We start from the raw sequence: 12,423 nt of genomic DNA on the forward strand, positions 1-12,423 counted from the left end.
ATTTAAAAATATATCCCGTGTCAAATTGTCAACATATTGTCAATGTCAATTGTCAATATCAATAAAAAAATTACAACAAAAGGTACCTATACAGCTGTAAAAATAAATTTATACTTAATTTTAATTTACTCTCATTAATTTATTCTAGTTCTAAACTTAATATAAAATGAAAAACAAAAAAAAAATTGTATACCCATATTGTAGGTTAGTAATTTTATGGCTACAAATCTTTTACAAACAATCATACAGTTTAAGTTTAAATACTCGACTACAAATAAATAAACATCATAATTATCATCCTCAACGAAAATTCTTGTATAACAGGTAAAATACAAAATATACAATGGCAGACAAACCAAATGACATCAAAGAAAAACCAGGCGATGGTCTTCGCTCAATGAGATCTACAACTGCGTTTCGTGTTATTAACTTTGAACTTTATGCAAAGCCGGTAATTACTCAATTATATTAATCAGTAAGGTCAACAATGATTTGTCTACCATCGTAAACTGGAGCAGGAATTTTGGACTTTTACTAAATCCATCTAAAACACAGACAATTATCATTGGGAGTGCGTCATACGTGTCTAGGATTGATTGGGCAACTCTTCCGGATGTTTTGTTGGACGGCATACAGATCGGTTACAGTACCCACGTTAAAAACTTGGGTATTTTAATGGATCAGACCCTGTCGTGGGATGTTCATCTGAAGGAGGTTAGTAGGAGGATGTTTGCTTCCGCTGGCTCACTTCGGCGCCTGCGCAACTTTCTGCCTATCCCAACAAAAATAATGCTAGCTCATTCCCTTCTCCTTTCCCACCTTGATTATGCTGATTCCTCCTACCTTGATCTTTCCGAAGTCCAGTTGAGTCGACTTGAACGCCTTCAGAATTTTTGCATTCGCTTTATCTTTGGCTTGCGTAAGTTTGACCACGTGTCAGACTATCGCAAAAAACTCAACTGGCTTCCCATCCGCCTCCGACGTAACTCCCACATTCTTCATCTTCTTTTCTCCGTCCTGTTTGATCCTAAAGCTCCTCACTATCTCAAAGATAAATTTGATTTCTTTACCTCTCCTTTCCCTCGTCCTTCCAAAACTTTACTTTTGCGTGTCCCTGTCACGAACACCAAATTTTATGGTCATTCCTTTGCTGTTCGTGCTGCCAAACTCTGGAATGAACTTCCACTAGAAGTACGTCAAGCGCAATCCTTAAGGAGTTTTAAACACCTTCTTAAGTCACACTATCTTTCTCTTGCTTAGCTTCTTCCTCTTTTTCCTTACTGTTATCTTATTTTCTTTTTTGTCATATACCTACTACTATATATGTATTTGTTCTATATGTTATATTTATTAAATATTTATAATTATATTTTCTCTGGTTACCTATATACTTCTACTATATATTTGTTGTATGTGATATATATTATATACATTGAATATTTATAATTATTCTTTCTTTTTCCCTAACGCCTTATTTTTTGCTCACCCACCTCCTTTTAATGTCTCTCGTTACATATTATTACTTACGGTGGCCTGGAAGAGATCGCTATCTAGCGATAAGGCCACCGTTTGTACACATTATTTTAATCTTATCTGTACTCTACGTGTCTCTATTTCTTTTGTGTGTGCAATAAATAATTAAATAAATAAATAAATAAATAAATAAATTAATTATTTATTTATTTCTTCAAATACAGTTTATATAGTATGTACATATAAGATTTTCTTATAGTCCCCAAATGTAAATTCAAATAACTAATAATTTTTATACTTTTATTTCAGAATATTGTTATCATGAGCATAGGTGCCACATGTTTTGCATTGGCCTTGGGATATATTGCTTATATGAGACAAAAATATGAATCCATGGGATACTATGCAGCTGTTGACGCAGATGGAAAAGAAATATTTGAAAAGAAAAAGTCTAAATGGGACTGAAAGTGAAAAATATATTATTTAATTGAGATATAGGTAGTTATTATGCTTAGTATATAATAATATTAAAACTGTTAGTGGTATGTGATACTTCAATTATTGAATACCTGCCTTTTGTCCTTGTTATTTCAAATTACAAAAATAAATGTTTTTGTAGGTAATATTTATGTTAAGAAATTCCTTGGAATGATTTCCATTTTGAAAATAAATTTTCATGAACATTAGGAATAGATGTCTGAGTAGTTTGATAGGTAGATTTGTGTAATGTTTTGTCCCATTTTCTACTTTCAATGATGGATAGCAATTTATGTAATGTAGAAAAGGAAATAAATAAATTCCTTGAGAACCCAAGGAAAGTTTTTAAATATAATTTGTAAAGTTGGCAACATGAGCGGAAAGCTAGCACAATAGGTATGTAAAGTGTATACCTAAACCTCTGAAACGGTACCAACAATTTTCATGAATATTAGGGGATCGATCGGCTCGATTCATCCTAAAAGAAAAACATAGCAATGATTGATCATCCAAATATTTTTCAAATTATGTATCCCCTTTTTTATTTCTTTGGTGGTGAGATCTTAACAAATGATTGTGTTGCATATTATGTAAAGCAGGTAAATGTTAACATAATTGTTTACCTAATACTAATGCAAAAAAAATTAACAATCATACAGCCGCGGCCGTGGTCCTGAACGATTTTTTTAACTTAAGCACAGAATACATAATAGTAGCTAAACGCTAACTTAAGCGCGATTCACATTTCGCATGTAGTCAAAAAGCTGAGAATTCAAGAAGAAATAAATTTGACAGATGACATAATTTTGACTGATCCGTCAAATCACTTGCAAACATTTATGTTTATGTCATGTCAAATGTGATGTCAAATAGATAGCTGCATGAAAAAAAGTTGGGAAGTGATTACCTACTTTTATTTTGAGAGATATTGATTAAAAATGTTTTCCGCCCTTAAAAAATTAACACGAAGCAATGATGACCGCTGCCCAGCACCAATGCCTATGTCGTCGTCTTTGCAAAAGAAATTTTCTCGGGGTGTTCACTATAACAGTGTGTTTTACTTTCTAATTATTATTAAATTATGCGTTAACCATGTAAACAGGTTTAAAATTTTAACATATTCGTATATTATAGTAAATTTATAGATTTTTATTAAATTTTTAGTGAAAATTCTGATAAAAGGCGATCGCAATGTTGGTAAATCTTGTCTGCTACAACGCCTACAAGGCGGCCCCTTTAAAGAAGAGTATACGCCGACAGAGCAAATTCAAGTTGCTCCAATACATTGGACATACAAGAATACAGATTTTATAGTTAAGGTAATAATTTATTTCTATCTTTTTGTACTTCCATATTATTTAATCGATCAATGTTGAATATGATTGAATTTAAACAATTGTGCAGATAAATGTTTTATTATTTGTTTCTAGGTAGAGGTTTGGGAAGTAGTAGATAAAGGCCGTACAAAGAAGAAAATGCCATTAGGTTTGAAGTTAGAGAATCAGACAGCACCAACATTGCCAGAGGAAGGCTATGAAACACCAGTGTTGGATGCAACATTCCTAGATGTGTATAAAAATGCTACAGGTGTTATATTAATGCTAGATATCACTAAACCATGGTATGTATTTGGTGGGCTGTTTTTATCTAGCTGTTCTAAATATTATAAAAGTATTATATATTCACTTTGTATGCATTTGTAGGTAGTGGCATATAATAAAATTTCAATAATAAGAATTAAGAATGTACATAACTTAATAAATAATTATTTGTGTACTAATCCTTATTAGATCAACAAACACGTTCAATTATTAACTATGTGCTAGTTTTGTTCACTTTACAAAATTTAGCGTTAATTTGATATGGGAAGCCATATGTGTGATTTATAGACACAGTATTCATATTTTTCAACTTAACATACTTCAACTAGAATTACAGTTTTATATTGAGATAATTTTTTAAGTGTAATCCTTATTAGAACAACAAACATGACAATGTATTATAGCTCTGTGCTAATTTTTTCACTTAAAATATAGTACAAAATATGTGATTAGGGAAGCCGTGTATGTGTGTGATTTATAGACACAGTAATCATATTTTTTCAACTTAACTAACTTCAACAAGAATCTCGGTCTTATATTCCCTTTTTTGAAAGGGGAGAACTAACAACTCATTTGTTTACAGGACATTTGATTATGTAGTCAAGGAGCTGGGTCAAATTCCAGCTGATTTGCCGGTAATAATTCTTGGTAATCATTGTGACATGCAGCATCATCGGCAAGTCCATCCCCACCACATTGATCAAGCTATGTATAATGCTAAAATGACCAGGTAATAATATGATGATAATACTTAAACTATTTAGAATACTTTTGTTGTATTGAATAAAACGGGAAATAATTTGATAATACTGTATAGTATTTGTACATTTATTATTGCGAGTCATGGTATATTGTGTTCTGGATACTATAAAATGTAAAAGGAAAACAATATTCTCCTCAGTTATCTATTACTAAGTATAATTATATAAATAAAACTACATTTTACTCATATAAATTTATTTATAAATTTATATTTATAAAGCATTTGAATGCCATAAAAACCAAAAAATATAAATTCAAGAAAAGGTCGTGTTCCATCGTTACAATATTGTATTCACTGAAAAGTGCTTCATATTGGTTGAGATGGTTGTTAAATCATCTCAATAGATGGCGCGCGGTGTGTCCCTTAAGACACATAAAACTGAAAGGATAGAATAAATTCGATTACTCAGGCGGGTCACGAGTGGCTGAGTTGGTTAGGCATCCGCCCCGGAATGGCGCGAAGGATGCGGGTTCAAGTCCCGCCTCGTGATCGAATTTTTTCTATTCTTTATAAATTTATATTTATAAAGCATTTGAATGCCATAAAAACCAAAAAATATACATTTTACTTTGTAAAAAAATCTTTAATTCATAAATGTTTAGTAAAAATAATATAGTTATACAAAATTAAATATGCAATGTAAATATTTCATATAGGACCGCCCCAATCCGGTATGCAGAGTCATCCATGAGGAATGGCTTTGGCTTGAGATTCTTGCACAAGTTCCTGAGTGTTCCATTTCTAAGGCTGCAGAAAACGAGTTTATTGGAACAGTTGCAAAGGAATCAAAAGGATACAGAGGAGACTGAAAAAGAGCTTGATGATTTTCTGGTATATTTTTTATTCTAATAGGATTAAAATCAATGTGTAAAATATTTAAAGATTTTTAAAGAAAGTAAAAAAAAATATCCAGAATCGGAGTTCGAATCCGCGTCATTCACCGGTGTATTTTAGTATCCAGTATTTTTTAAAATCTGTTTATGTGTCTTATGCCTGGTTTTATATTTGTTTGTAAACATTATTTTGTGTATCTATTTGAATAAGAGGATGATAGGAAGTGCATGTATGGTTTTGTGCATACTTTCTAACTTACAGTAATCTAGTGAATTATTTCAAACATTATCTTCATCTCCATAATACTCGGGTACCACCAGAAGGACGGTACCCGGATCTTTGGAAGGCTTACGTGGGGACACGGATCCAACACGCAGAGGCCCTTTCGAGACTTTTAATGTGTTGTGGGACACCAGCCGCAGCCTGCCCATGACTGCACTATAGAAATACAGCCCTAGGCAGTCCGCGGCCGATGTAGGACTATTGCAGGGTATGGAAATTTAATAATTGGGCTATGGATTGGGATCCTAAATGGACTGGTACTGGGGACTATGGGAAACTATGGCACCTGCCTTTCTACTAAAAGAAAGTAAAAATATGTTGGCAGGTGGTGACTCGCCCTCTCACTGTATGGGCCCCCGAAACAAGTCGCTGCAATAGTGCGACAAGGGGGCAACATATTGTGAGCAGCTAAGGGTGGAGAGGCGTCCCTGGACTTTAAACTCCGATCACGCGCTCCCTGAGGGTCCAGCATCACGTGCCCACTCGCCACTTACGCTTCGCATCCACCCTTCGAGCTAAAAGCTCTCGCGACTCCACTCTGGCCGGCCGGTTAAGGCAAGCCAGAGGTGGGGGTCCTGTCCTCATCAGGCTTCACTCCGACCGGCCGGTGAAGGCAAGCCGGAGATGAAGACAGGGGCCTCCCCCGGGAGCACTCGGTTCCCGCGGGGTCGCTACTCCCCGACACCCCGCCACAAGGTGTCCTGCGGGTTGACTGATTGCACGGGTGGAATATCTATTATCACGTAAACAATAGATATCCCAACCGTGGGCGATGGGGTCGTCACATCCCTACGCCCTTATCTTCATTACTATTAGTTCTCGGAGTGCTCACAGTGCCATAGATGGACATTTCATGCTTTGACAATAAAGCTCAAAATGCATGACTATGCATTATCGTGATTCGTGATAAATAAACACAGTAGTGTTAGTAACAGTAGTTACTTTGCATAATGACAATAAAGTTTAAAATTATATGATGCTGAAACATCTCTCCACTTCACTATAGACTGTATGAGCTACAAAAGTTCTATAAATAAAAAAATATATGTTATTAAAAGATACTTTATTTGCAGAAATCAGATGAAGCTCATTACAATACATTTGTTGACCGTTTGGCAAACAAGAGGCGTCTTAGCACTGAGACTGAGCCGAGAGTGAACAACGACCGATCGCCGAGCATTGTACTGGGCGCCGGCAAGCCGATAGTTCCTCCTGGTGTTAATCCACTTGTGAGTAGGAATAAACAACTTTTTATGAACTAAATAACATCAACAGAATTCTGTACCAATGAATCCATACTAATATTATAAATGCGAAAGTAACTCTGTCTGTCTGTCTGTTACTCAACCTAAACTACTGAACCAATTTTCATGAATTTTGGTATGGAGATATTTTGATACCCGAGAAAGGACATAACGGGAACTATGCGGGTTTTTCTTAGACTGCGCGGGCGAAGCCGCGGGCGGAAACCTAGTTTTTTATATGTAAGGAAATTAAAACAGCTAAAATTGTCTTACAATACCTCATTATCCATTTCAAAACTACAAATTAATATAATGCAAGATTTCCTTGGCGAGTATCGACATTAAAAATAACCTGTATGTTCTATCAACCATAATCTTTGTGTTGTCATTGAAACTCCATACAAACTTTTTCAGACATAATTTTTAACTTGCAATACTAATATTATGTGTGTTGTACATGAGCGCGCAATTTTATTTGTTGGTTTGTTTTGTTTCTTTAGTTTAATGATATAAATTGTTTCAGTTGGCACAATCTTTGAATCCTACGTTAGTAAGATCTTCAAGTATACCAGAGGAGAAACCAGTGAAACAAACTTCCTATGTGAGCCAAGAGCTAATTAATCCAAAGGGTATTCCAACCGTTAGTATGGAGACAACACCATCCAGAATCCCTCAAGAAAGGTATCACTTCATAGTATAAAACAGTCACTTTCTCTGTCCCTTTGTATGCTTAAATCTTTAAAACTATTCAACGGATTTTGATGCGGTTTTTTTAATGCGGTTTTATTACCTAACATTTTTAAGCTATGAGTTGACCATTGAATTGTATTTATTTGTTCTAATAAAAAATGACTCCGAACTGCTACACGGTTACGTGTTTTCACTCTTACAACACGAATGCATGCAGAAAAAGAAAATATTTAATCTTAAAAAAAATATATAAAATACCTGTGAAGGGTACGTTTAAATGTGGCTAATTAGCCAGACTTCAATTGTCGCTTTTCCGCTCATGATAATTGAATTATGCCATATTACTTCTTACTTTGACGTTCGTATGTGCGTTTTTGAAGATGAATGATCAAAATCAATGATCAATGAAGAACTGAGAAAGCTTATTAATCATCAACTTATTTTATTTTAAAATTAAATATTCTGTGCTTTTTCCTCCTTGCCAGTGGTCCAAGCACGCCGTCTGTAACAAATGTATCAGTATCGAATTCTTCCGGCGCTTTGGACGAGTTTTATGCCGGGACTCTTGACAGCAGCTTCCTTGAAGACTTGCAGCCGATTAATAATGTAAATCAAGACGATAATTACGAAAGTGAAAGGTAATCCATTTGAAAATTTTTCATAGAATTTGTCGAAATTCATATTATGATGCCAGCTAGAAGTCTTTTAAGTGAATATTATAAGTTATAAAATTACGACGCATTAAAAATGTTGTATTTCCTTTATGTTTATTTGAGTTATTGTTGTCTTGTAGCAAAGCTTTCCTAGCTCTATTTTTCATTATTTTTATTATGAAACAGACATTGTTTATTTTTATTGTTTCTCTTGACAGTGATGATACATATAAAGCCTTATTAAAATCAATAATAATTATTAAATTATTATTTCATTCTAGCGACGACGAAAATACCATTAATCCCAGAGTTACTATAGATCAAGATGACTTCGATGTTGACAGCAGTCCGCCCATTAAACCCATACAGACTAAAACAAGCACAGACTATACAATTAACTCTAGAATTAGTAAAAATGATAGTTTAACTAATATGTTCAATCAAGCAACTATAAGCAAAAATACGGATGACAATGATAATATAGGAATCATAAGCCAAGAACAGGACGAGTGTTTGAGCAATGAATATCCACTTTGGGCTGGAGATTCCAGTGCTAGGAGATCACCAGAAGGTAAAATACCTACCGTTCTTCCGAAAAAAAAATCCTTACATATTTTTTTTGTAAGATTTTGACATTTTTTATTATTTTTTTTTAGGAGGCGAAGACCCAGATGTGGCAAAGGAGCCGGATCAGAAGGTAAAAATCGATTAATAAAAGAAATTGTGTACTTAACTCAATCTTTATTCATACTATAAAGTATAATATATAAAATATACATACATAGTTACTTACTTTTTACGGTAATGCTATCATAGTACCATGTTTTAGATCAATACATACGTGTTATACATATAAAAATTAATCATTTCAGGAGAAAAAGCACAAAAAGAAGAAGTCAAAGGACAAAGAAAAGGGGGACTACAGTGACCGGTCCGAGCGCAAAGAGAAGAAACATAAACGCAAGAAGTCCAAAAGTGACAAACCCACCAACCCCCAACAAGACCTCCTGGCCCCTACCGTCACTGGGGACTTTAACTACGAGGAATATGATAGCATTTAACATTCGCATTATTTTTATGGATTTTCTATAAAATGCCAACACCATTATCACCAGTTTTCATTAGACTATATTCGTTTTATATTTCGATTTAGTTGACGACATTTAAATACAGGGTTTTTTTTAATTATGGAATCAATTACGAAACTTCATGACTGAAATTGAAATTATCAAAAATTCATAAATTATATACTGATCATGATTTACGATCTCAAATGACTACTATGGGGTTCGAATTTTTAATCAATTAAAATCGATAAATTTTTTTATGTTATGCTTTTCGCATTAAATCGAAATGCGTAATAAATGCTGTCGTGTCAACTTTATTGTGGTTTTCATAATAACAAGCTATTTCGAATCTCATTGCCGAAATAATTAAAATCGAATTAAAAAATCGATAATGAGATAATTGACTCGAAATATTTCTTTTTTACAGCGAATATAAAATATAATTACTAAATATATTTTTACATTCCATGTTGAGATAGCATATTTATAATTCATGTTTTAATCGATGTCGTATTCTAGTCAAATTCGTGTAATATCATATAGGTGCCTAAAACTTCAATGCTATAATAGGCCTGAATGTTAAAATTATGGATTTTTTTTTAATGAAGTGGAACTTCTTTATCGGGGTTGGAAAAAAATTTAGTATAACATTTTTTCGTAACGCGTGACATTTTTCCGTTACGCGCCATCTTTTTCTCATCCCTACCACGCGTGATTCGACGTATTTCTGTAAAGTTGTATATAGTCAATTATTTTTTGAAAAATAAGGTCATGAAGAAGTTGCACTTCTTACGTGTGTACACTAGTTCACGCACACATTTTTTTTGCATTTAAATTAGTTTATATTGCTTCTAATATGGTTCGGTGTATCTTAGTAATAATTGGTAATCTAATTTAAATATTATGTTAGATATATTATAAAGGAACTGCACCTATTTAGTTGATGTGTACACACTTATAAACAATAATAATTATTTTGTAACACTATTGTTCGGCTTATTAATTTATGAGATTAAAATAGAAGATATTTAAATATAAATAGTCGATCTGATTCGCGTTTTGATCGTCGAATTTTATCCAGTATTGTTATTATTTGGGAATATATAAATGTGAAACAGAGTATCTATAAAATTACGTTCGAAGTTTTACAACAACGAAATTTTGCTTCTGATTCCGTTATCTATTGTTATGACCTTAGGCTAAATATTGTATTGTTGCAAAGTCTATGCGCTGTTGTTGTTATATTTTTTGTACCAATGCGCAATCAGAATAATTGATAGTTTGTAATTTATCGTTATAATAGTATGCTTGTTGCACTATTTAATAAATAAAAAAGGTTTATCACTATGTAGTTTTTTTTCTTCAACTTCTTAATTTTACCGTGTAGCATGAGCTAGCAACTGAAAATTTCGTCAAAAGCTGGACTTTATACTATTGGCAATGGCGGCAGTAAAAACTTGAAAGCCTGAACTCACCAGGTACAACAACTTTGCAACTTTGTCTCTCCCACCCATGGGCTAGTATGAAAATGCGCGCACGTAGCGACGCAACTCCCCATACAAATTGATGGGAGAGACAAAATAGTTTGTTTAATTTTAGGCCTGTTTTCAATTTTAATATACAGCGTGGATCGATGGGCACTGGAGGGAAAGTACTTGAAATACTGGAAATAGCAAATGTTGCTGAAAGGAAACATTCTTTTATTTTTAAAAATAAATAGAACTACATTCGAAATTTCATTGCTTCGACTGAATCGGGGACTTCGGGAATTGAAGCAAAAGTTAAAAAAATAAACAAATTTGTTAATTTCTTAATTCAAATCGACACAAATAGCGTTAAAAAATTGCTTATTTTCTTAAAAATATTTACTCTTATAAATATAATGTAATCGAACATATTTTATTGTATCATCAACAACATGTAAACATAAAGAACGTTACTAATTTTAACCTATTAATTATTCAAAATGAGACCCCTCGTTCTGGATACATTAATTTATTTTCTTCAGAAATTACAGACGATATGTAGATGTAAAACAAATGAATCAGAAAAGTTATAGAAATCTAATTTTAAAATTGCGGTCTTGCACCGCAAATATGTTAGCATGTACACATTTACATTACTTTGAGTCCAATACCAGTCCAGTCTCCAGTATTTCAAGTACTTTTCCTCCAGGGCCCATCGAAAATTTCCACACTATAATCATTGAGATAATAATTACTACGTATGGAGTACGACACCACGAACAAAATCTGTGCGCCATTTTTTGCTCTAAGTTTTAAAAATTATTATCTAGTTACGATGAAAGTTATTTCTTTGCACTTTTCCGTATTATTTGTGCAATATCGTAATACTCACGAAGGCATATTTGATGCGTTTCACTTTAAAACAAATAAAAAATGAGCGTGCAGTTACGCCATATGGCGTATGTTGAGCGGAACATAAGTGCGTCGTCATTAAGCGGTGTCGTCTCCATATTATGTATATCTCAATGACTATAATATGTATACACTATACAGGGTGGAAATAGCTCACTCGGGTTTTATTTTATTTCATTTACTTGTTAAGTAATTGAGATGACTGTCCCTTCCCTAATGTTTAGCCATAATATAGCAAACGTATTTAATTGTTATTCTGTAGAAACTAGAATGTATGTTTTATTGGGTTAGAATGAAGAGGTCTGTTATCGACGTTAGGTTTATTTTAGTGTGTACAAATCCAATGAGCATGCGGGCAGGGTATCAAATGAAACGAATGAATACAACCACATCGATATTTTATTGGTTAGATTATAAAAATTGGACCACTCGTGAGAAGTCCGCACGGTAGTTTTAACAATATTACAAACAAAAATCTCTACATAACAGAACTTATAGGTATTAGTCAACTTTTATACAAACTATAGTACACGATTATTTTTAACGTTAATTTATATTTACCTAAGTCAATATTTTATACATTCTATGTATAGTAGATAATATTCTTCATTTTGTAATAAGTTAATAAAACTATATAATATTCTCTCCAGTTTTAAGATTAGGCATTTTAAGGCTAATTATGCAGGTATTGAAAACAATATTTGGTGAAAACATAGGTTTAAAATACAACATAAACCATTTGTGTGTATGTTTTACACAAAGCACTTTGTACTTGGCTTTTATTTCATTCAACATTGAGTAGATCCGTTATGTCTGAACTTATCAAAATAAACTTAACTAAAGAAATGTATAAAAAGTTCATATTCATTTGGTTGACATTTTGTAAAAAGTATAAAAATCAAAAGTAGGTAAAATAATATAAAATGCTGTTAAATATGTTTAATTACATAAATAACGATTC

The 12,423-nt window shown here is 33.0% G+C and overlaps 2 protein-coding genes across 3 annotated transcripts; both read left to right on the top strand.

Annotated features, from left to right (window-relative positions):
- On the top strand, positions 1-2,018 carry LOC123699709 (small integral membrane protein 8). Of its 2 annotated transcripts, none has more exons than XM_045646735.1 (3): positions 1-82; positions 325-451; positions 1,783-2,018. In XM_045646735.1, the coding sequence occupies exons 2-3, from the start codon at positions 344-346 to the stop codon at positions 1,936-1,938; spliced, it is 264 nt and encodes an 87-aa protein (XP_045502691.1). In that variant the 5' UTR covers positions 1-82; positions 325-343; the 3' UTR covers positions 1,939-2,018. The 2 variants fall into 2 exon arrangements, with proteins under 2 accessions (XP_045502691.1, XP_045502683.1); XM_045646727.1 differs by lacking the exon at positions 1-82 and adding an exon at positions 144-204.
- An 804-nt stretch (positions 2,019-2,822) lies between these two features.
- LOC123699381 (rab-like protein 6) lies at positions 2,823-9,758 on the top strand. Its single transcript, XM_045646324.1, has 11 exons — positions 2,823-3,000; positions 3,115-3,269; positions 3,381-3,571; positions 4,135-4,281; positions 4,971-5,145; positions 6,504-6,659; positions 7,198-7,355; positions 7,850-8,002; positions 8,299-8,588; positions 8,674-8,714; positions 8,890-9,758. The coding sequence occupies exons 1-11, from the start codon at positions 2,889-2,891 to the stop codon at positions 9,076-9,078; spliced, it is 1,767 nt and encodes a 588-aa protein (XP_045502280.1). The 5' UTR covers positions 2,823-2,888; the 3' UTR covers positions 9,079-9,758.
- The last annotated feature ends 2,665 nt before the right edge of the window (positions 9,759-12,423 follow it).

The sequence above is a fragment of the Colias croceus genome, chromosome 2 (genome assembly GCF_905220415.1).
Source record: "Colias croceus chromosome 2, ilColCroc2.1".
NCBI lineage: Eukaryota > Metazoa > Arthropoda > Insecta > Lepidoptera > Pieridae > Colias > Colias croceus.

Bases quoted from the DNA above. Each gene is read 5' to 3' on its own strand.
- LOC123699709 (XM_045646735.1), top strand. From the start codon at position 344: ATGGCAGACAAACCAAATGACATCAAAGAAAAACCAGGCGATGGTCTT. The intron at 452-1,782 runs GTAATTACTCAA...CTTTTATTTCAG, and splicing joins TTGAACTTTATGCAAAGCCG to AATATTGTTATCATGAGCAT.
- LOC123699381 (XM_045646324.1), top strand. From the start codon at position 2,889: ATGTTTTCCGCCCTTAAAAAATTAACACGAAGCAATGATGACCGCTGC. The intron at 3,001-3,114 runs GTGTGTTTTACT...TTAAATTTTTAG, and splicing joins TCGGGGTGTTCACTATAACA to TGAAAATTCTGATAAAAGGC. The intron at 8,003-8,298 runs GTAATCCATTTG...ATTTCATTCTAG, and splicing joins GATAATTACGAAAGTGAAAG to CGACGACGAAAATACCATTA.